Raw genomic sequence first — 25,841 nt, 5'->3', positions numbered from 1 at the left:
ACATCTTCAAGTCCAACATAAACTGCACATTTGAGTTGTAATTGTTCTATATATGTCAAATATGACTTAATTCTTGACTTGATACTGTTATGGGTTTATATGAAACTCTTATTCACTGAAAGCAACCAAATATGGAGTTAGTTTGGAATAATAAGTCGTTGGATAGGTTATGAGGGCAACAATAAGTATGGAAACACCAACCTAGAAACCCTAGGAGCTGAGTTTATTTGTGGCAGCCAATATAATCAGTAATAATGTATGCTATAGCAGCAAGAAACTCTAATAAATTACCAATATTAGGTTTGTAATTGATTTGAATTTTTTCAATCAGCCAATAAAATAAATATAATTGGGTTGCTTGCAGTTATTAATCAATTCAAATTTCCACAAGTTGAAATATCTAATAAATCATTGTAGCGACACTGTAGAAAACTGAAAATGACTGCAAATAATTATTACAAGTTGAACATAACCTTAATCTACAAGCCCAAGTGCAATCCTTGACTAGAATCACTTCAAATCTAGATGAGAGTTTCAATCTTCAAATCCAACTATGGAAAGTCGAGAGGGTTACAATCCTCTAGATCTCCAACGCAAAGAGTTCTCATCCTTAAATGCTTCAATTCCAAAATGGAAGGAATAATGAAATGATAGAATTAGATGCTTTGATCTGAATCTTGATATCTCTTTTCTACATGATTTGTTTTGGGCCCTTTATTTTATTTTTCTCTCTCCATGCATTTAAAATATATTTTAAAATTACATCCAAAGGCCTTTTTTGAAATACATTTGAATATAAGTTTATGCAATGCCTTTTAGATATTACATAGCACCTAGAATATAAAATGACTGCGCTAATTCAAAATATTATTATTCTTTATTTCCCTTGCTGTATCCTTTAGTCTATGGGAAAAGGGATTCGTTAGAGGTCTTCTTCAGGGATCTAATCTTGTAAGGGTGACTAAACATCTTCCAACTTTGAAATCTCATGCGTTTCCTCTCTTTGATCTTCATTTAAACACCACAGTAATGTTCCTTGTCTTCCTGAATTGTTAATTCTTATGACTTCATTTATGGCAATGTTGTTTAAAAGTTCTTGATCCATTTGTTCTTATTTTATAATAAGATCCTCCAAATTTCTCTGTTCTAACTTCTAACATATTGTCTAACCTCTTTAAATAAGAAAATCCTCTTCCCACAATAGAATATTTAAACATATACAAGGTCTTAAGCAACTCTCATCTCCTTTTTTCCAAAGTTTTATGGCATAATCCATGCCATATTTCTATTCTTCTTCTCCTCTGTGACATAGGTCATGATTTTTCCTCAAAACTGTATATTTCAAGCTACTTATTTTCTTTATTGTCTTTTCCTTGTTTTTGTCCCTCTCTGTTTTCCGTATGCTTTTCTTCCATCATTAGTAGCAACCATAGTTGGAAAACTTGCCGAGTTTCCTAGATCGGCGAGTTTTTCACCAGTTAACTCGCCGATTCAAAAACTCGGCGGACTGGTAAAAACTCGCCGAATACTTGGCGATTAATCGCGAAAAACTCGGCGAGTTTTTCAAAAAAACTCGCGATTTACTGGTGAGATTTTTGCCCGCGGCCTGTGACGGATTAAAGCAACAGTGAATGTGTTTTTTTCTCATTTTTTCTTGTATTTGGATTGTTTAGAGCCTTGAGGAGTGAAGAGAAGAAGGTTTGGAGGCATTCTTGGCTGATTGCAAGTGATTCAAGGCGGATTTGAGTGGATTGTAGAGGATTCTAACCGATTTTAGAAGACAAATTTCTTTCCAGGTATGTTCATCTTATCATAGTTTGAAAACTTTTTATAGTTTTATAACAAATGTTCTTTTGTTTTTGTTGTTGTTAACTTGTTTGTAAATGTTTTCAAATCATTTAAAATCATTTTGAATCATTTTGATTTGAAACCCTAGCTTCTAAGGATATGATTGAAGTTTGTTGTTTGCTAAGGATATGGTTGAAGTTTGAAGTTTGAAACTTTGAATCATTTGAAACCCTAGCTTCTAAGTTCTAACTTTGTTTATTCATTTTTCTATATATTTATGTGTAGGGCAGCGGTCAACCATTAAAAAAATGACAAACCCGCAAGAAGAGTGGCCACAAACACTATGCCCATCTGGATATATAGGCACTCGGCCTAAAAATGCAAGAGATAAGGCATGGCGGTATGCCTATGAAGCTCCAAATCCAAATGATATTGGGAAGGTGATATGCATTCCCTGTGAGAGAATTATTTCTGGAGGCATAAACCGCCTCAAATACCACCTTGCAGGCATAAAGAAACATGACTCAAATCCTTGTCTCAAGGTAACTGATGAAGAAAAAAGATTCATCCATGCCCTACTTGCAGGTGCTGAAGAGAAAAAATTGAATAGGGAGAGGGCAAAATTAGCTATGAGGGCAGCCATAGCTGAATCAGAAAGAGCTCCTTTTGATATGCAAGAGGAAGAAGAAGCACTTGAGAACATATCAGGATCTCTTCGTGGCCCACGGATCCGCAAACAAAATTTCTCATTTACCGGTTCCACTTCTTCTACATCTCCTACTTCTTCATCATCACCATCCGGATCCCCATCAGGGATAGGTGGTTATTTTGTGCCCAGGAACACATCTGGAGCACAACCATCATTAGAGGGCACTGCATGGTTTAAGGAGGTGCATGAGCAAACTAATATTGCAGCAGCTGATTTTTGGTTTTTCAACAATATCTCAATGAATGCCGCTGATAGTCCCTATTGGGTCAATATGGTGAATGCAATGACAATATCAGACAAAGGGTACAAGCCGCCTAATCGCAAGGATATGAGTGGAAGGTTAGTATTTTACTATTTAGTAATTGTAAATAATTGTGATTCACTTTAGTTCATTGTTATATTTTAAATTTTAATTGTTATAACTTATTTCCTAATTTTTTACTAACACTTACACTTTATTTAATATTACACCTAAATTTTGTAGGTTGCTTGACAAAGTGGTTGGTAGGGCAAGATTGTTGATAGAAGACCAAAAGAAAGAGTGGAAGAAGTATGGCTGCACCATTTTATTTGATGGGTGGACAGATGGAAGAAGTAGAACCATTATTAACTTCTTGATTGCTTGCAAAGATGATGTGGTGTTTTGGAAATCTGTCGATACTTCCAACAAAGTGAAAAATGCAGCCACATTGGCTTTAATGTTGGAGAATGTTGTCATGGAGGTGGGAATAGAGAATGTGGTGCAAATAATCACAGATAATGGAGCAGCATATGTGGCAGCAGGTAGATTTAATTTTTTATATTTGAATCAATATGAATCATGAATGTAATGCTATGGATAATGGTACTATTCAATTTAGATTTGATGTAATTTGTAAATACTAAATATGGAAAGTTTGTTATTGATTATTGATTTTTTGCTAATCTTTTAGGTAGAATCCTCCAAGAGAGGCATCCCACACTTTTTTGGTCACCTTGTGCAGCACACGTCCTTGACCTTCTTTTGGAGGACATAGGAAAACTTGATTGGGTGAGTCCAATTGTGGAAGATGCTAGGCGAGTCACGAAATATATCTATAATCACCCATGGGTTCTCAGTTTGATGAGAAAAGCCACTAAAGGCAAAGATTTGATGAGACCTGCTATGACAAGGTTTGCAACGGTCTTTTTGACGTTGCAAAGTATTCTTGACCACATATTGGCTTTGAAGCAAATGTTTGTGTGTGCTGATTGGTTTGCTTCACCTTACGCAAAGAAGCCCGAAGGAGAGGCTGTGGCACGAATAGTGTTTGATGATAGCTTTTTTGCAAAGGTTAAGGAGATTGTGGAGGTAACTTCATTATATTTTTAGTGTATTCAAGTTTCATTATCAATTCATAACTTACTATGTTATTAACTAATTTGTATTTTTCAAATTTCAAATGTAGATGTCTCTGCCCCTAGTTCTAGTCTTGCGCACATGTGATGGGCAGCAATCCCCAATGGGAGGTCTTTATGAGGCCATGGATAGGGCGAAAGAGGCTGTTAGAAGTTACTATCACGGGAATAGTCTCAAATTTGACCCCATTTGGGAAATAATTGATAGGAGGTGGAACAATATGCTCCACCAACCTATTCATGCAACAGGCTACTTCCTCAATCCCAAATCCAGGTACTATGATAATTGATTGTCCTTGAAGTTGGGATTTTAATAAGTCTTTATTTTACTTTACTTTTTAAGGTTGTGTAGTAAGACTTGATATCATTTTCTATTTGTTTTAGGGCTGATGATTCCTACTCAGATCCTAATGGAGAGGTCATGGAAGGTCTCTCTAAATGCATTGAGAGAATGATATCAAGTGAAGAGGAGAGAGACCTTATTGTGACCGAACAACAAATCTATGTGGAATCAAGGGGTCCTTTGTTCTCTTCTATGCTAGCAAAGAGAGCAAGATCTACTCAAGCACCAGGTAAAGCGTCAAACTTTAAAATTTTTGCTAATTGATAAGTTGTGCTTCTGATTTTTTTTATATTGCTTTATAACTTTTTTAATTTTGTTTTGCAGATGCTTGGTGGGCAAGTTGGGGTGGCAATACCCCCAATTTAAGGAAATTTGCTCTCAGAGTCCTATCCCAACCTTGTAGCTCATCCCATTGTGAGCGCAATTGGAGCTTATTTGAGTCCATCCATACAAAGAAAAGAAACAGATTGACTCAAAAACGGCTTAATGACCTTGTTTATGTGCACTATAATCTTAAGTTGCGCATAAAAAAGGCACAGCTCTTAGAACTACCTGGTCTGCTTGATCTAGATGAGATAGATCCTTATTCTGATTGGACAACACAGGAGCCAAGTTCATTGTTTACACCAGATGAGATCGTTGATTTGGAGAGGCAGGCCATGGAGGGGGAGGCTAATGCTGATTTTCAGTTCACTATGGATGACATTGAGGATGAGGACGAGGAAGATGATGATTCAGGCGAGGATCAGGCATTACCATTAGGAGGAGATGCATCCTCTTCTAGGACGCCGAGCCAGTCAGTAGGGACGTCGAGAGAGGGGGCACAGCCATAGAGTTCACAATCACACAGCTCACGCCCTATCCCAGTGCGAGGCACTTCTTCTAGGACTAGACCCCCTCGCTTTCCTGCTAGTGCAAGTGGAAAGAGGAAGATGTGATTGACATTGTCAAATTGTATTGATGTATTTAGACTTTTAGTATTTACTTCTAGTTTGACATATTGAAACTATTTAATAATTTATTATTTTGCTTCCTACCATGAGCATTCTGCATGAGAATGCAATTTTGTACGCATTATACATTTATATATATCTAAACTTCGTTTCTTTCTTTTGTATTGTCTTTAATTAACTTATTAGATGCATCTTTTCATTAAATTTTGCAAAATAAATGTATTTTTAATTAAATTTCAGTGGTTTTTTAGGTTCCCGAGTTTTTTTTTTTAAATCGCCGAGTTTTTCCCGATTAAACTTTTGGGGGGCTTGGCGAGTTTTCCAACTATGGCAGCAACTACATAGGAAAATTTCCTCCCTTATGACATTTCGTCACCACTAGCTTAATTTCTTTAATTGTTTGTTTCCCATCTTGAAATACTGCCCGTCACCCTCCATTGGGAAATATCATACCCTATAGTTGTACCTCCTAATAACTGCAATACAAAATGTTGTAGGTTCTGATATCAAAATGATGCACTCCATGTACTGGCTTGTTCTGCATATCATGCCTCATTTACAATACCAATCATACTCCCCAAGGAAGACAACTTTGTTTGTCTTTCCTATCTGCTTCCAAAAGTATAAGTCTTCTCACCCCTAAACATATTGAGGCACTCTATTCTAAGCATTGAAAGTGTAGAGCAGCTAAAATAAGAAATATTCTTTGTATATGAATAATGTAAATGTGGAAAGTTGGATACTTAATATATCAAACAGATATGTTTCACTTGTAAGGGAAGGGGGTTTGACATACACCCCTTAAAATAAAAAACTTTTTAGTTTGCTTCATATCCCACCAATAGTACACTCTACTATGAGGGAGGGAACTGATAACCCATTGAATAATGTCAACAGTCTTTTTGTTAAATTTAACATGTGTTGTAAGACCAAGTTCATTCGACATAGAACTGCTGCTGAAAATTCCGAGTGTAGTAACCTGAGAATTATAACTAGAGCTATCCGCTTTAGAGGGAGAACTTGAAGAGAGTCAGGTTTAATCTACCATCTCAGTAAGAGAATTGGGCATGATTGATGTCTGATATTGAGACGTAAACTGATGCCATCAAGGTACGGGTTCCAGTTAACAACATCCTAACCTTGTAGCCTAAATGCCTTGTCTTTGTACAATGAAAGTTATCTAGATGATACAGTGAAAGTTTATATATTTTATTTAACATCATTGTACCTTCTTGTTACCACACATAATTCATTCCTTGACATAATGTTATCTCTAAAAGTTGCACCCTAATTAAGTTCAAAAACTCAGTCACTCCAAGAAACATGGAAACACTCATGGGTAGTGGGTTTCCCAAAAATGGAGTGTATCTCTGGATTATAGGCCGGTTTCTATATGATACTTCACCCAAGATGAACGTAGAAATGTAAAATCCTTGGCTGAAAAGGGATAAGAAAGATTTCTCCAACCCACATGGTCGTGGTTTAACAAGTGGTAGAGACCCTTTTGGTCCAAAATAACTACATCAAAAACTTCCACAAATTCTTATAGCTTCTCTCGTGGCGGCCAACAAAGAATGAAGGCATTGAATCTAAAGAAAAAAATGAAAAATCTTGCTATTTGAACAATAGAAGACGCTATTCAAATTTGCAAAAAAATACAAGCTACCCTCTATCATGGCAGCGTGTATACAACAGAACACAATTTCTCCAAAGTGCAAATGAAAAAATGAAATGCTTTTAGTCGATTTAGGGCTCCCTTTTGTTTTGGATGCCTCTAGGGTTTTCCCATCATTTTTTTGTGGGATTGATTATTTCTCAATTCCGTTATCCTCATGCCCATGGATGTCCTTTCCCACACCAAGTGGGGCATGAGACTTCCAAATGCCACTTTAAAACATTTGCCATTTTCCTTAAGATAGTTTTTTTTGAATAATATTTTTAAATGATAGTTTATAAATCAATAATTTTAATATTGGTTAAATAAAAAATATGTAAGGTGAGCCCTTTTTAGGTTTATTAATAAATATCTGTCTTTTTCATCAATAGTAATTTTATTATATAATTTACAATTTATTATTTTATAAATATTAATTAAATCAATAATATTATTAAGTGATTTGATTTGATCACTTAATAAATATTATTAATATTTATTAAATAAAAAATTATAATTATATATAAAAAATATTGTTAAATTATTAAAAGTATTAAAAGGCTTTATAATTTGTTTATCTCTAAGTTGCTGGTTTGGATTCTGGTTCGTATGCAAGTTTGATATTCGGGTTCGACATTCGCTCAAATTTTTTTTGGGTTGGGTTTGGTTCATTTTGGGTTCGTTAATATATATATATATATATATATATATATAGGATTCTGGTTCCTATGCAGGTTCGATATTCGGGTTCGACATTCGCTCATTTGGTTTGGGTTTGGTTCATTTTGGGTTCGTTAATATATATATATATATATATATATATATATATATATATATATATATATATATATGATACTGGTTCGTATGCAGGTTCGATATTCGGGGACATGCGCTCAAATTTTTTTTGGGTTGGGTTTGTTTCATTTTGGGTTCGTTAATATCTATATATATATATATATATATATATAAAATACTATGCAGACTAATTGTATTTTGAACATAATTCACATTTTCTATTTTTTTCTCTTTGCTTGATACCCTTGTTGGAATGTATCATAGTATAAACAAATAAATTATAATAGTAATAAAAAAGTATATAATATAATATTTTAATTATACGTTAGTAAATATTAATAAACTTAATATAATATCATAAAAAAAGAATACATTTAATAAATCGAGCAAATTGGGTCTCTCTTTTTCTTAAAACCAAGGCCCTCTTGGAATGATGAGTCTACAAAGTCATTGGGCCAGAATCCTTACTCATGTGATCCTCGGGTAATCTTGCAAATCACTTGGCCTGGGCACTCACCCAACTCCATAGATGGAACTCTTGGGAGCACCGCTTGGTCATGATTCTGACGCTTAGCTGGATTGTATTGGATTCTGACGAATGCCTCATTCTTGTTTCTATCTCCAAATAGGTTGTCGGGATAACAGGAGATGCTCGTGATTAGGAACAAAACATAGTAGGGATAAGACAATCATTTGAAAGTCAATAGCGTCGTTGGTCATTTGCTACAGGTTCGAAGTTTTTTATCATTTGCTGAAAAATTGCCACGAAGTCATGTAGGGTCCTTTCTAGTGGATGATGCTCAAATTCAACACATTGCAAGTGAATTTGCATTGAATTTGAATTTGAACCGAATTCAAATATGGTGCAAATCAACTCTGAATTTGGGGTTGGAGGGATGAATATGGTGACTTAGGTTTATCTAATTAATATATCTCATATTGATTAGATAAGTGAATTTTAAATCATTTACTATTTGTGATAAAAATCAGATATTTATTTTACCTTTAAAGTGGGGTCAAACTGAGATTTTTTTAGGTTTATGGCAAAATCCAAGGTCAGAGTGATGGGATGGAAAGTTAAATGAGAAGTTATTGCATTTAATGGACTTTTGGGAGCTTTTTTGAGAGATATGACTACATTGAAGATGGACCTTTATGTTGATATTTTGAGGCCATGACTTTTGAGCCATATTTTTTCCTTTTTGAAGTCCTTTGTGGGGCTCAAAAATGGCCTTGTAGACTTAATTCCTCCAAGGATTTATTGCTATTGTATAAGTCATTGTATGGATTTGATACTTGAGCTAGTTTGCCTAATAAAGCACCACATAGGTTAGCACTTGATGAAAAGATTGAGCTGAATAGACAAGTGCAAGAATTGCTTGAGAATGGTCTGATTAGAGAAATTTTGAGTCCTTGTGTAGTACCTATTGTGTTAGCACCTAAGAAGAATGGAGAATGTGCATTGACTCTAGAGCGATAAATAAGATAACAGTGAAGTACAAATTTCCTTTACCTAGGTTGAATGGCATAATGGATAGTTTATGTGGACAAAAATATTTTACGAAGATTGATTTGAATAGTGGTTATCATAAGATTATAATCAGAGAAGGAGATGAGTGGAAAACTGATTTTAAGACTAATGAAGGTCTGTATGAGTGGTTAGTAATGCCCTTTGGTCTAACTAATGCACCTAGTACTTTCATGAGGCTGATGAATGAAGATTTGTATGAGTGGTTAGTAATGCCCTTTGGTCTAACTAATGCACATAGTACTTTCATGAGGCTGATGAATGAAATTTTGAAGAAATTCCTAGGTAAATTTGTGATTGTATATTTGGATGATATTTTGATATTCAGTAAAAGTTAGGAAGAGCATCTTGAATAGATTAGAGAAGTATCACAGAAGTTGAAAGAAGAAAAGTTGTTGATTAATTTGAAGAAATGTTCATTCATGAAAGAAGAGATTGTGTACCTTGGTTTTGTAATTTTGGCTAATGGACTGAAGATGGATCCTAAAAAGATGAGTTATTCTTGATTTGCCTACACTAGAGAATGTGGGAGAGGTCAGATCATTTCATGGATTGACAAGCTTTATAGGAATTTTATTAGGAATTTTTGTTCCATTTGTAATGCTATGACTAAAACTATGAGAAGGGATGAAAAGGAATTCAAATGGATACATGGAGCACAAAAGAGTTTTGAAACATTGAAACAAAAGATTTCAGAATTGCCTGCACTTGCTTTGCTTGATTTTAGTAAGGTTTTTCAATTTGAATGTGATGCTAGTGGAAGTGCAATATGAGCTATTTTGAGTCAAGAAGGAAGACTTGTAGCGTTCTTTAGTGAGAAGTTGAATGATGCTAAGAGGAAATATTTAGTTTATGATCTAGAGTTCTATGCTATTGTTCAAGCTTTGAAGAAATGAAGACACTAATTGATGCCTAAGGATTTTGTACTATATACTGACCATAAAGCTTTACAAAATTTGGGAAGTTAGAATAAATTGAATTAGAGACATATGAAGTGGATTGAGTTCTTGTAGAATCTTTCCTTTTCATTGAAACATAAAAGTAGGCAATTAAACAAAATTGTTGATGCCTTGAGTGGAAGAAGAAATTTGTTGACAGAGATAAGAGTTGAGGTACTTGGTTATGATGACTTGAAACATTTGTATGAGAGTGATCCTAATTTTGCAAAACCTTGGAGAGCTTGTAAGGGGCAAATAGTGATCAATAAATAGATTGATTATATCATTCAAGAAGATATGTTGTTTAAGGGAATTCAATTGTGCATACCTAGAGGATTTATAAGAGAATATAATAAAGGAGAAACATGGTGGTAGACTTGTTGGACATTTTGGGATTGATAAAACAATAAAACTGATTTTAGATAGATACTTTTGGCCACAGGTGTACAAGGATGTTCAGAGAATGGTTAGAGGTTGCAAAATTTGTCAAACAACAAAAGGAATCAGTCACAATTTGGGATTGTACTCACCATTGCCTATACCTAATAAGCCTTGGGAAGATAGAAATATGGATTTTGTTCTTGGGTTACCTAGAACTCAGAGAGGTAATGATTCTATTTTGGTGGTAGTTGACAAATATTTAAAGATGGCTTATTTCATACCTTGTAAGAAAACATCTGATGCATTACATGTAGTTGAGTTATTTTTTAAGGAAGTGGTGAGATTGCATGGTTTTCCTAAGACTATTGTTTTAGATAGAGATACTAAGTTTATTGGTTATTTTTGGAAGACACTTTGGAGTTTAGTTCTACATATTGAATTGAAGAAACATGGTGGTAGACTTGTTAGACATTTTGGGATTGATAAAACAATAAAACAGATTTTAGATAGATACTTTTGGCCACAGATTTACAAGGATGTTTAGAGAATACTTAGAGGTTGCAAAATTTGTCAAACAACAAAAGGAATCAGTCACAATTTGGGATTGTACTCACCATTGCCTATACCTGATAAGCCTTGGAAAGATAGCAATATGGATTTTGTTCTTGGGTTACCTAGAACTCAGAGAGGTAATGATTCTATTTTGGTGGTAGTTGACAAATTCTCAAAGATGGCTTATATCATACCTTGTAAGAAAAAATCTGATGCATTACATGCAGCTGAGTTATTCTTCAAGGAAGTGGTGAGATTGCATGGTTTTCCTTAGACTATTGTTTCAAATAGAGATACTAAGTTTACTGGTTATTTTTGGAAGACACTTTGGAGTTTAGTTCGACATACTGAATTGAAGTTTTCCTAATACTGAATTGAAGTTTAGTTCTACGTTTCACCCTCAGATAGATGGACAAATAGAAGTTGTAAACATAAGTCTAAGTAACTTGTTGAGGTGTTTGGTTGGAGATAAGCCTTCTAACCAGCATTTAGTGTTGGCACAAGTAGAGTTTGCATATAATAATTCTATGAGTAGAAGAATAAGAAGACACCATTTAAGATTATTATTGGATTTCATCCTAAAGGAACAACAAAATTGATAGATTTGCCTACTAAGACAAGTAAGTGTTGAAGCTGAGGACTTGCAATTTTCATCAGAGCTTTACATGAGAAAGTAAAAGGAAATTTGGAAAACAATAACTTGAAATATAAACAGAGAGCAGATAAGAGGAAGAGACATAAATCTTTTGAAGTTGGAGATGAGGTGATGATTCATTTGAAAAAGAATAGATTTCCAGTTGGTACCTATAGTAAGCTGAAAATGAAGAAGTCCGGTCCTTGCAAGATTTTGAAGAAATTTGACAGTGGAAACGTTTATGAAGTAGAGTTACCAAATGACATGAATATTTCTCCTATATTCAACATTGCAGATATCTTTGAGTACTTTGAATCAGATGATGAGTTGGAAAACAACCAAGATTATCCTAAGAAGATGAAAGACAGTATTGAGAGGATCTTGAATAACAGAATAGGCAAGAGTACAAGAGGAAAAGGCTAGATCGAATACCTTGTTTAGTGGAAAGACAAACCAATTGAAGATAGTTCATGGATTACACAAGCTGAGTTGGATTTCTATGATTCAGGTCAGAATATGAGGAATGCTTGATGTGGACATAAGTTCTTTATTAACCCCAGGTGTTTGACCTAGGAGCATCTTGGGTCTCTGAGCAATCTTGTATCAACCAAAAATATTTTTAATTCTCTAGTACTAGTTTGTTGTTTGCGTAGTAGCCATTGCTGCTTTTGTTTTCATGTTATGTGTAGTTGTCATCATATTGAGGACCTATCCTTGATCCTTGTCCTAAGTGTGTGAATTCTTATGTTGGATATTTATGGAGATCTGTGTCAAACTTACGGTCTTGTTTCCTTGTTGTTTTAACCTTGCGTAATGTGTTGATCCGATTGGTGCAGTATTGATTTCTTACATGGTGTCTTGTGTAGTTAGGATCCGGCTCCTGACACACATGAGATTTCATATGACCATTGGCATGGATTTTGTTTACTCTTCCAAGTATGGTCCTAAATTGTAATTAATGCTTAACTAGCTGATCTGTGGCTTGGTTATAAAAGAAGCTAGGTTAGATGTAGAGAACAGGGAGGAAGATAGATAATAAGAGTTAGAAGATGCAAGCTAAGGCTTTGATTTTGTAAAGGCCGAAACCCGAGAGGCGTCACAGTTGGGCATGTTGTGGTTATTCTTTATGCGAAATTAAATAATTAAACCTAAAATATGTTGCATATGGCTTTGTGTTCTGTATGGATTCATTTGATTTCTGTATAGCTTCTGTGTGTAACTCTTAGCAGGGGTAGAAGATTGCAGTTGAGTTTATTCCACATGTAGATCTCTCCTCTTGCAACCTCCTTACGTCAATGATAGCCTACATTAAGTTGTCCCTGAATGTGCTGGAAATCATGATACTAAAATTCTTGTTCTTGAGTCTTTGATTTATTATCATGACAAACTATAGTAAATTATTTTCCTGGAATGTGTTGGAGGTCATGATAATTAATGTATTAGGATGGACTACATTAAGTTAATGTCCCAAAATATGTCAGAGATCATGATACTTGTGATGTAGGAGTGTACTTTGTTATCCTTGAGGTCAAGGTTGTTATTTGATAGACTACACTCTATTTTTGTCTCAAAATGTGTCGGAAATCAGAGAACTTATATCCTTCTAGGATATAATTTAGTGTGATATTCTTGTTGATAGGTATCTTGATGTTGATACTAATGCTCATGTCACAAGAATATGAATATCATATGATTGCTATTTCTTGTTGAATTATACTTTGGATGACATCGAAAGATAACATCTAAGTTGATGGATATATGTTAATATCCTTTCCAATAATATCATATTGTGATGATATCTCTCTATATTCTTGAGAGTATAATGTGTTTTATAACAATCCTTCTTAGCTAAGAGGGAGTGTTAACATTGTAGCTTCAGTCGGATTGAATTAATCTAGAGACAATCCTTCTATGGTAATTAGTTAATTATCAATTAGACAAACTCACATGTATATCTATCTATCTATCTATATATTATAGAGATATGATTATACATTGTGTTAACATTTTCTAATGGTAATTAAGTTAAATTTACCATAGGGACATGCCTCCTCTACACATATTTATATAACATTCAATTTGCATTTGAAACACATAGAAATAAAGAACAATGTTATTACATTTGTAGAGATCTTACCTTAACACGCAATACATTGCCTACCATATTTGCCATAAAAATATGCACAATTACCCAAATGCTCAAGAAAATCTAGGAGAGACTTGCAAATGAATGCTGTCCTTGTCCCTTCAAATTGAACCCACACACAATATAGTTTTTTCTTAATAATATTTTTTTGAGAAATATATCCATTCAATTGACAATTTAGTTACATAAAAAAAGATTCATTTTTCACTTTATAAAAAAAAATTACTTCGTAACTTCTTTGAAAGTTATTTGTTCCTTCTTTTTGTTTGCAAATTTTTATATGACCACGTTTTAAATAAAAAAACCTTAGGTAGCTAAAACTTAAAAAAAAGATATAATAACAATAACTTACAATGATTGGGAACTCCATTGGCTCGTTCCTGACAGATATTCCTACACCGTCTTTGTTACAAGATTCAAGAATTGGCAGATTAACGGATTTTCAGATGATTGATTGATTAACAGAGGAACAAATGTGTTCCTTATAAAGAATTACAAAGACGTTTCTAAAAGAAACAACATAGACTGTGTCAGCCGACTGGATAGTTCCGGCGGTGTTTCTGTAGCCGACGGAATGATGGTCGTCGATGTTTTGTATTCTGTAGCCGACGGGGTGATGTCCGGCGGTGTTTCTGTATTCTGTAGCCGACGGGATGATGTCCGGCAGTGTTTCTATATTCTGTAGCCGACGGGATGATGTCCGGCAGTGTTTCTATATTCTGTAGCCGACATTGTCGGTAAATAGTTTGTAGCAGATAGAATATTTGTGGCCGACGGACTCCTTCGGGAAGGTTCGATGGTAGTATTTATATCCCGTCTGGGATCATTGTAAAGGAGGAATCATCTACTATTGTGAATATTATGAAGCCTAATGTAAGTTCTGGCATATGCGAATATTATTCTACTATTATTGTCTGTATGCGTTGATTTCTTTACCTGTACGACAAACATTTGGCGCCGTTGCCTTATGAATCTGGAAGGTGGGAGGAATGAAGATTAATGCCAAATCAGAATAACAAGGATCGGAATAAGGAGAAGGGAAAAGATGGAATCCGTATTGCGCAAGAGAATTTAATTCTGGCACAGCGAGCCGAACGCCGACGGAGATTTCAGAAGATCGCCGATAGAAACCGAAGCGCGGAGGAATTATTGGAGGAGACTCGGCAGCGGGTGGAATTGGTGGAAGAAGCACGGGAGGAGTTCTTGAATTTGTGTTCGCCGAGGGAAGAAAATTCAGACGGAAGAGCATCAACTCGCACGGCTCGTAGTGCCGAGGGAGCACGAGCGTGGAGTGACCTCTTCGTTCGGGACAGACTTCCGCGGGAAACAACTTCAGAAGATCCTTCTTCACCAAGGTTTGCAGTTGTCGAGACCTCCGAGCAGTCCGCTGGTGTGGGAGACCAGTTCGCCAATGTGGGAGACTAGTTCGCCGGTGTGGGAGACCAGTCCACCGAAGTACAGACTGTCAGTGTGGGAGTGCAGACTGCCGGTGTGAGAGACTAGTCCGCCGGTGTGGGTGTGCAAACTGCCGGTGTGGGAGACCAGTCCGCCGGAGTACAGACTGTCGGTGTGGGAGTGCAGACCGCCAGTGTGGGAGTGTAGACCGCCGGTGTGGGAGTGAAGAGCGCCAGTGTTGCAGGACCGAGCAACGCCTGTTTACAGAAACCAATTGTGATGGCGGGACCAAAAGAGAAACTGCCAAAGTTCAATGACGATGGTACGGCCGATCCCATTCGACATTGTAAGACGTGAAACGATCTGGAGGGCAAATGGCATAACTGATGAAGACGATTGGATGAGACAATTTCCGACAACCCTACGGGGTGTCGCGATTGATTGGTTTTTGGATATGGATCCGCAGAAGCTGGATACATGGGATAAGATTAAAAAGGAGTTCTTGGCGGAGTTTAAACTCTTGCGGGATGATAATGAAATCGTAGCGGAAATTTTCAATACCAAGCAGGGGAAGCACAAAACTGTCCGTGTCTATGCCAGGAGATTAAAAGACTTAATAAACAAAATGGAAAGCAAGCCGGCAGACGGATTGCAGAAAAGGTGGTTTGTGGACGGCCTACGCTCACAGTTGCGACCGTCATCGTATGCTGATGCTTATAACAGAGCACTGGACCTTGAAAGTGCGCACAAGACAGAGAAGAAGAAAACTAGCTCCTTTGACTTTGATGACGACGAATCTACTAGAGATGATAGCAGCGATGACGAAGGTAGTAGCAAAAAGGTCCGTGCCTTACAGAAGGATATGGTTCGAATGATGGAGTTTAAAAATATGCAAAAGGAGCCAAAAGGTAGTGAATTGTGGTGCACAGAATGTAAGACCAATGGTCATACTAAGGGATCGTGTCCGAAGAACCAATTCTGTGACATCTGTCAGATCATGGGCCATTCGACAAAGGACTGTCCCTTTAACATGAAGACAAGAGGATCTCTGCAGGTGCTTCTTACGCAACAGGCTTCCCTGTCGGGCAGTAACGGAAATGCAAACATTGATGGTGCTACATTTGGAGGATACAGAAATAATAGCAGAGGGCAAAATAACAATGCAAACAATAACAATAATAATGGGAGCCGAAGTCGAACTCAGTATGATGCAAACGGACGGCCGATCGTTCAATGCCGAGCATGTAATTTGTGGGGTCATTTTGCGCGGGATTGTATAGCGGCAAACACACCCAAATTATTATGCAGATGGTGCAGACCCGATGATCACGAAGATTTCAAGTGTCCAAAGGTTGGAGTAAACTTGATCACTGTTGGCACGGATGTAGAGGAGGTTCTGGCAATTACACGGAGGCAAGCGGAGGAAAAGAGAAAAGTGGGGGAAGCGCAGGCGGACATTGCAAAGGCATCGTCGGTGGGGACATCTCAGTTGAAGGACATCACCGGCACCTTGGCAAGGAACTTCGCAGAACAAGACATTGTACGACAGATCTTACAAACGGAGATACCGGTCAAGATAAGTGACCTCCTTCTCACAATGCCCCAGTTACGGACGACTATTTTGAATCATACACCGTTTCCAAAAGCAACGGAGGACACAGGAAGGGACAGTAGGGAAGTAACGACAACGGACCCAATGCTGCTGGCACTCACCTCCGGACGGCATTCGGCGGTTGTCGAGATGGGGATTTTGGGAAATGTTTTGACAGACACAATTGTTGACGGAGGGTCCAGCGTGAATGTGTTGCTGGAGGATACTTGGAAGAAGTTGGGAAAGCCGACATTGTGGCCACCTGCATTTCAGTTGCTCACGGCAGACCAACATGGAATCAAACCGTTGGGAATCTTGAAAGCACAACCGGTAACAATTGGTACGCAACCATTTTTATTGGAGTTTGTGGTCATTCCATTAAAAAGAAAAGGATATGATGCTATTCTGGGAAGGGATTGGTTGGTGCAAGCAAAAGTAAAACATGATTGGAAACGAAATACCCTATCAATAGAGCGCGGAGGCAAAAGATTCACAATTGACCTGCATACACAAATGGTTGATGAGGAGGCAACATTGTCAGATTCAGAAAGTGATGGCGAAAGTGACGACGAAGCAAAGAGGAGAATGGAACTAGACGAAGGAGGAGTATTGAGACTTGACGGAGGATCGAATGATGATGACCTGGACTTGGTGAATGGCCTGTTCCACTGGCAGATAGAGGACTATGAATTGTTTCCGAGTTGCAATATGTTAACGGTCGACGAACGTGAAAAAACACAGGAAAATGAATGTTCGGCGGAATGCAGGGAAGTAGAAGGAAAAGCTGCCATGGCTGAAGCTGAGGGGAAGAACATACAGTCTGAACACAGAAAAACGAAAGATCCCACTGTCCGGTACATGGTGAATGGACCGTGCAGAAAGAAAAGGTTAACCGTAGCATAAAATTAGTGGAAGGGCACCGATAGCAAGGAAATAATCCAGTTGCGTGACGACCGCAGGCACAGTGGGCGACGGAGGTGGCACAGAATAGACGTAAGGTGTACAACAGTCGGAATAAAATCAAAGTGGAAAAGTTTAAGGCCAGATGGGTTGGACCATATCAGATTTGGAAGGTCGGCGACAATGGAGCAATCAGATTATCAACTTTGGATGGGCAGAAGGTACCTCCGGCAATCAACGGATCCAAATTCAAAATATATGGTGCCAGGAAGACTCTGTCGTTGTCGCAGAAGGGGACTCCATCGTCGTTGCTGAATGGCGACAGTCAGAGGCAAAGTTGAGGTGCTTTGTATATTTTTTTGAATAAAATAAAATAAAAAAAATAAAATAAAAAAGAAGAAAAAAGAAAAAAGAAAAAAAAGAAAAAGCAAAAAGGGCCGCGGAAGTTTTTTCCGCGGGGTCTTATTCTCCCGCGGGAGTCTACCTTTCCCGTGGAGTTCCGCGGACTCTTGTCTTTTCCGCGGGGCCTTATTCTCCCGTGGGAGTCTGCCTCCCCCGCGGAGTTCTGCGGACTCCTGTCTTTTCCGCGGGGCCTTATTCTCCCGCGGGAGTCTACCTTTCCCGCGGAGTTCCGCGGACTCTTGTCTTGTCCGCAGGGCCTTATTCTCCCGCGGACTCTTCCTTTTCCGCGGAGATGTCCGGGTTTTCCTTAAGTCTTTTGCCCGCAGCTCTTATGCTTTGGCAACGTTTTTCTTTTCCACGGAGCTGTTTCTCTTGCAACTCTCGATGGGCGTTTCACTTCCCGCGGCGTCTTACCTTCCTCCGGGCCTTATTTTCCGCGGTGTTTGGATTATAGCAGGCGACCTTTGTTCACGCGGCTTCTCAGTGTTCTGGCTTGCGAACTTCTTATTCCGCAAGCAGTCAACTTCTGCTGTATTACCATTCCTCTGCGCCTATTCACGCTCCTCCACATTTTGCAATTGCTACGGAGAGCCGGCTAAGATAGTAGCAGGTCTGATGTCACAAACTTGAATATGTATTCTTGCGGATATTGTTAACCATGCAATCCATGGTCTCGAATGGAAAGAAGATCGATTAATGGTGCAGGTCTGGGCGTAGCTTTATTGAAGCAAATTTTCAAGGCTTTCATTGAAGGGGATGGATTTGAAGGAGACGTCTTTTGGCAGTTTTTCCTTTCTGCGGTTGTTCCCGAATAAAATCAGAATGGTTAAGATTTCTTCCGCCCTTTGAGAAGATTTAAAACAAAAAAAAAAAGGAAAAAAAACGCCGACAGATTCAAGTTGTTTGGAATGAGTAACAGACGATGCCAAACGGAAGAGGAAGCAGCACTGGTTATCGGAAAGAGTCTGGAATTGGCAGAAAATGGCAAAAACAGTGTGTTCCATGCAGTTTTGTGTGGGTTTCGAAGTGCTAATTTGGTCTTGGCGGCGCGGGGCGCTGCCCCCTGGACCCCTAGTCGTGGCGGATATCAGTCGTGGGAGTCTGACCAGTGGAGAAGAGTTGAAGTTGTTGCAAGCATGGACTTTCTGTGTACCAAAGGCACTTGGAGTAGGTGTTGGCTGGGAGGCTGTCTTGGTGGATGCGTAGAGAGCTCGGGAGGAGCTAATCATCCAGTTGGAGGCAATGCAGTAACACTTGGCTCAAGGTACCGTGGAATTGAAAATAGAGAAAGCAACACAGGTGGCGATCAAGGTCAGCTTGAGAAGACACTATTGTGTTAGCAGAGGCTACAGGCACGGGATGAATGTGGAAGTAATGTGACAGAAGCAGATTTTTCTTGTTGTAGTCACTCTGATGATATAATTTGTTTGTTAATTTGTCTCAGATATGTTGTAATTGTCATCCGGAGACGACTTTTCTTTTTGGGGGGGATGGTGTCAGCCGACTGGATGGTTCCGGTGGTGCTTCTGTAGCCGACGGAATGATGGTCGTCGATGTTTTGTATTCTGTAGCCGACGGGGTGATGTCCGGCAGTGTTTCTGTATTCTGTAGCCGACGGGATGATGTCCGGCGGTGTTTCTGTATTCTGTAGCCGACGTTGTCGGTAAATAGTTTGTAGCAGATAGAATATTTGTGGCCGATGGACTCCTTCGGGAAGGTTCGGTGGTAGTATTTATATCCCGTCTGGGATCATTGTAAAGGAGGAATCATCTGCTATTGTGAATATTATGAAGCCTAATGTAAGTTCTGGCATATGCGAATATTATTCTACTATTATTGTCTGTATGCGTTGATTTCTTTACCTGTACGACAAACAGACTGAAGATGGAATTAGAAACAAAACTGAAGATAGGATAGGAAACATTCCTATCTGAACTGAAGACAAGAGACAAGATATGAAACATTTTTATCTAGACTGAAAGACGAACTACAGACAAGTAGTTGATCATTATAGAAAGTATAAGATATTATCTTAATAGCCTCCCTTAATGGTCAACGTATGGATGTCAGAACATTCTGGGATAACTGAGACCCTCCTTGGATCTACAGGATGCTGAAACCAAGAAGCTTTGCTAGAAGAGTGCTATGACTCAAAACAGGTTGCAATTACAAAACTTCGTTTTTGTGAAAAAAATGGTAAAACCCAGAATCTCACGCAAACTTGCGTATTACAGACAACATGAAATGAATTTTTAGGGAGAAAATCAACAAATCCAAATAAATAGAAATAGATTTAGAAGGCGAAAAATGCAGCTTCGCCTTGATCAGGAAGCTCGACAACTTGTGTTGTTAGTTAGGAAGCATTTTGCCTTGCCTGGGCAGCCAAACGTTTCTGGCACTTGAACTTCATATGGACAAACTTGTGACAATAATTACACTGTACATTTTGCTTTGTAGAGCCATCCAGGGATTGAGTAGAAGGTTGATGCTGGGAATGCTGAGAAGACTGATGGTTGTCGATGTTCTATTGAAAGGATTTTGCAGCAAATGCTTGCTTTGAGGAGGCTGTAGAAGCACTACTGCCAAACTGTTGTTTCCAACGATCCTGCTGTAGGAGTTTGGTGCATAATTCTGGAAACTTCAGATCAACATTAATTGACGTAATGTTGAGTGTTTCTATGAAGTGCTCATAGGATGATGGTAGACTTTTCAGAGTGATGACTACCATATCCTCTTCCTCCATTTTCTGAGCAATAGCTTCGAGCTGATCACGGATGTCCTTAATCTATGTTAGATGCTCTTGTAAGGACATATGTTCATCCATCATAATGGAGGACAACTGATTCTTCAGAAAGAATGCCCGACTTTTGTCAAATGTTTCATGCAGCTTCTCCAGATATTTCTAGATTTTTGTAGCTGACTTGCTGGAAGGAATTTGCGGTAGCTGATCATCTACAACAGAGAGCTTAAGAAGCATAACAACCTCTCGATTGCGATCATCAAACTTGTCCTGTTCTGCTTGGTTGGAGGTCGGACGAGTCTTTGTGCCTAGAACAAGCTCATCCAAACGACGATACTCGAAGATGGTTAACATGCGTTGCTTCCAGTGATTATAATTGTGGCCATTGAATTGTAGACTGCCCTCCAACATCAGATTAGTCAAAGATGCCATTTGCACGAAGTTCGAAGCAATGTTGAGGCTGACCTGGAAAAAAATGACAAGTGTCCAGAAGAGTAGACGAAAAACACAAAAGGAATCTGCAGTCACAATGTAAATTTGTCGGCTCGAAAATCGAGGCACAGAAAATGAGGTACCTAGAAAATTCTGACGAAGACCCAAATGAGGTCTTGAAAAACCCACCAAGATTTTGAAAACAAATTTTTTTCCTAAGGTCAAAAATCTAGGGTTTCGAGCAGAATAACAGCAGGTGGCCAAGGAGGTCGAATAAGTAGAGAAAATGGCCGATTTTGGTCGAACGAGGGGTCTTGCAACTACAGAGATGTCAAGACTGGGTGAAGGGCGCAACATTTTTGGTAGGAAAAGACGCGACATTCAGGGCTTTCAAAACGCCATGAAAAATGAACACCGGATCGTGAGTTGCTGAGCAAAAACGTGAGTTGAATATTGGATTGAATGTCGTGATTTGCAAGAAAAAGGAGCCCCTAGCTATTGTGGACATGACTTACAGACCAAACAAAAACTCCAGGCCGCAAGCAAAATAATATCAGATGTGATTTGCAGGGCACAATTTTTACCAGTCGTGAGTAGATAAAAATGACTTTTGTTTTGCATGGACGTGCTTTGCAAATTCATAAACCCTAGCCGAAACTCAGATGTGCACAGATAAATTTCTCAAAGAAGTAGAAATCTTGGATGGGCTATAGAGAAATCCTTAGAAATAAATTACAAGATTCAAGAATTGGATGGGCAGAGATAATTTCAAAAGAAATTATAATTTTTTTGAAAAATTCCTTATAATGGCTCTGATATCATGTTACAAGATTCAAGAATTGGCAGATTAACGGATTTCCGGATGATTGATTGATTAACAGAGGAACAAATGTGTTCCTTATAAAGAATTACAAAAACGTTGTTTCTAAAAGAAACAACATAGACTGAAGACGGAATTAGAAACAAAACTGAAGACAGGATAGGAAACATTCCTATCTGGACTGAAGACAAGAGACAAGATATGAAACATTTTTATCTAGACTAAAAGACGAACTATAGACAAGTAATTGATCATTATAGAAAGTATAAGATATTATTTTAATAGTCTTTGGGCCGTTATACTTTTGCGTATATCTTGGTTGATATGGATGTTTCTCAACCGCTTCTTGGTGACGTGGTGCTCATGGTTGGGGATAGGTTGTATACTTTTCTGCTGCTAATGTTACTTCTCTACTGGTCACATGGCCTTGGATTGTGCACTTTTGCAATGCAAAGGTGCTGCTACCTTGTGGAAGGTTGCATGTAATAATCACCTAAAAGTCTATGCCACTAACTCTCTTTCTACATCCTCTTTTGAGTATTCACAAAATGTTCACGAAGTTGTTACCACTGCAAACAATCTTGAGGCAGCTCCTGCTGAAGATCGTGTTCAACATTCCGAGGCCACTCCACCTCTTGCTCCCAATGCATCCCTTGATGCTGCTCCTATTAATGCTTTGTTCTCTAGCCAGAGGGACATTTGCACTACCTCTTCCTTTACCACTGCACTGCACCAAGCTTTTGTGGATGGTGCTCTACCTCTACAATAATTTGTCCACTATATTGGCAGATGCCCTAGCATAGTGAACCTAAAGATAGTATTGCCTAGACTGTTGTTTGACAACGTAGGAAGAACTCTTTCCCTTACTCTCTTGCGGTGTGACTTTTTGCTTGGTTTGGTTGGGTAAAACCCCTTTGAGCTTTGTTTCTTTAGTTCTTTTTCTTGTTAGTACCTCTTGTGACATAGTGTTGTTGATGACCTGTTATCTGTTCATGGGCCTTGTTTTTTCTATAATGGGTTGGCCCCCTTGTTTTCGCTGCTATTAATGTAAAAAACAATAAATTTTTCTTTTACATGGATGTAAAAAGTTCAAAACACTCTTATTAACTTTAAAAGTAAAAACCTTTAGTTTAAAAAAAGAAACACTAACTTCTACGTGGAGATTAGGAGGGAAATTCACATGCAATTCTCTTCTTTCCCGGTTTGTAGGCCCCTTTAGTGCACCTTATCTTGATTTCAAAGATTTTCAGTTATTTCATTCAAAATTGACTTCCTTTGGCGAAAACTAATCCTTCCTATCACTGCAAGTATGACTTTTTCGTGATTGTTGGCTTATATTGACTACAATGACTTTTATAGAGCAGCTTCGAGAGTTTGATGACATCTTTGCAAAGTGCAATCTACTCTCTAATAAATGACTAATTTCTCTAAATCGGGCATTTCAAAATCTTATAAAAGAATGGCAGATTTGGTCTTGTATGTCTTGTGACTGGTAATGCTCTCTAAATCACATGGTCTTTGTTTCTGTATCTACAGCTTCAGTTGCTCACTTCAATATCTTCAACACCAATTTTTTTGTTATTTGATTTCCAAGCTCTTAATGTTTCTTTCACACTAGATGAGGGCAACTAAATGAATAATTGGTAATCTGCCGATCACAAAACAAATTAAAATAGAAAAGCTCCAAAGTGCCTTTAAGAAATGAGAGGCAGAGCATCCATTAAATAGAAAACCAAAAGGGAGTTGACGTAATGGAATTCGACTATATTCACCAATATTACAACTAAAATATTAAATACAAACAACCATATTTTTAATACGGTATTGCAAAGTTAATTAGGACTGTTTGTAGGCCCCAAATGGGCATTATTGTTGTCAAGTTTAATTACTATAGTTAGACAGAAACTCTATATTTAGACATCTTGCATGGATTATGCTTGCTACAAAGCAACTATGACTTCTACATAAATTTAAGAAAAAAAAAATTGAAGTTTGAACTTATGCATGCATACACATACAAGAACTTTTCAAGCTACAGAAATCAACATCTCATTCTTACCTAACATTTTCTTTCCCATCCTTTTTTTTGAGTAAGGTGAAAGCAACCTCAATCTCATTCTTACTTGACATTCTATTTGCCCTCCGTTTCTTTGAGTATAATACAAGTTCTTGCCAAGTATCTCAAAGGTAAAACAACCTTTATTTCAAGAAAATTTGTATTGTGTAAGGGTAGGTCCTCATTTGTTTGCTTAGCTTATTTTGATTGCTCAATTTTTTGAGCGGCAATTCATGGAGCTGGCTTTGTGGATATTAATTTTGTTTCTTATTTTTAAGCTGTCATCTTAAATAATATTCTTAAATCAAATTTGGAAAGAAAATTGAAGGTAAATAGAAAGAAGAAAAAAATTGTGAAACCATGTTATTTTTTCTGAAAACCAGTTGCTACTTAATTCTAAATCCTTATTAATCAGTAGTTATTCTACTAAAATAGAGGAAAATTACAATTTACAAGTCATTTTGCAGTTGTTACTTATTTCAGTTGTTATTAAACAGTGGTTACTCCACTAAAATAGAGGAATATTTTAAATTTAATTTTCTTCTATAAACAAAAAATTTACATGGGAACATTATAGTTGCTTACCTTATTAATTAGTGGCTGTTCCACTAAAAGAGGAGAAGGTTTCAATTTACACATCCTTTTTTCATTAAGCAGTTGCTACTTATTTCCAATTCGTTGTTAAGAACAGGTTCCTATGCAGTTGTTTAACTTGTTTTTGCTAGCAGCAGTTACTCAACATTTTGTGGAATAATTTGTGGAGCTAGTAGCCTCATGAATGTCTCTAAAATATTATTAATAACTCAAAAAGGGGATAAAGAATGGGGAAAATGTGTCCCTTTTCTAAATCATCAGTTGTTTTCTAGCCCTCCTTTTTCTCATGGCTTATTTTCAATTCTTAAACAATAGCTGCTCCACTAAAATAGAGAAAGATTCTGAATTATCCCATTTTGAGGATTAAAAGTTTGCATAGGAACATTCTAAAATTGTACTTGAGCAGCTGCATGAGGACATGGGGTAAGTAGTGGTCACTCCACTAAAATAGAGAAAGATTCTAATTTATTACTCTTCACATGGAAACATTGAAGCTGCTTACATAAGCAGTCACATGGGGACACAAGAAAAGAATAGTTGGCCGACATATTGTCTTGATCCATGTAAAGTTCTAACAAAGAAATCCAACATCACACACTAAGGCTTGATTTCTAGACTAAAAGTGTTAAATAGTCAAAGATGACTTACTTTTTCCAAACTTCATTTTTAGCAAGCTCACACCTAAAATCTGTGTGTGGATCAGAGTAGTGGTGGTGAGTACTCCCTATGCAGTCTTGATAAAAGGCTCCCACCTCGGTCAAATGTTGACTACCACAGTACTGAATAAAACCTTTGTTATCTGATACATCACAACCAACCTTGAGGAAGATGTAGCTACAAGAGAAACTGGTGCAACATGTGGTTCAGTGTTACTCTCAACAGATGCACTCCTCTGAACTGTATTGACAGTACTTGTAACTGCAATGGATGTAGTCACATCCTTATCATAATCTGTGGATATAGGAACCACCGTCCCCATTTTAGCATGCTCCTATAGCTGGTCTCAATAAGTTCATTATTTGTGACCCTCACGGGGTGACAATGTAATTTGAGGATCTTTGTTGATTGGCTTTCTATTTATAGTAAGTCAATTATGTGCATTACTATGTTTAA

General features: G+C 37.6%; 3 protein-coding genes across 5 annotated transcripts in view; all 3 read left to right on the top strand.

Moving 5' to 3' along the window:
• Positions 1 to 25,841, top strand: part of LOC149568505 (uncharacterized) — a 129,517-nt gene that overhangs the window by 87,135 nt on the left and 16,541 nt on the right. The gene's annotated exons all lie outside the window — the stretch shown is intronic.
• On the top strand, positions 2,715 to 3,321 carry LOC149568507 (uncharacterized). Its single transcript, XM_089823411.1, has 2 exons — positions 2,715 to 2,836; positions 2,982 to 3,321. Exons 1-2 carry the CDS (start codon positions 2,736 to 2,738, stop codon positions 3,319 to 3,321), a joined length of 441 nt encoding a protein of 146 aa, XP_089679537.1. The 5' UTR covers positions 2,715 to 2,735.
• Positions 3,828 to 5,050, top strand: LOC149568506 (uncharacterized). Its single transcript, XM_089823410.1, has 3 exons — positions 3,828 to 4,148; positions 4,259 to 4,446; positions 4,542 to 5,050. The coding sequence occupies exons 1-3, from the start codon at positions 3,925 to 3,927 to the stop codon at positions 5,048 to 5,050; spliced, it is 921 nt and encodes a 306-aa protein (XP_089679536.1). The 5' UTR covers positions 3,828 to 3,924.

The sequence above is a fragment of the Cupressus sempervirens genome, chromosome 3 (assembly GCF_028749045.1).
Source record: "Cupressus sempervirens isolate cs-2001-9-10 chromosome 3, ASM2874904v1, whole genome shotgun sequence".
Lineage (NCBI taxonomy): Eukaryota > Viridiplantae > Streptophyta > Pinopsida > Cupressales > Cupressaceae > Cupressus > Cupressus sempervirens.
Note: the sequence above shows the minus strand (reverse complement) of the source record. Positions and strands in the feature narration are given on the sequence as shown.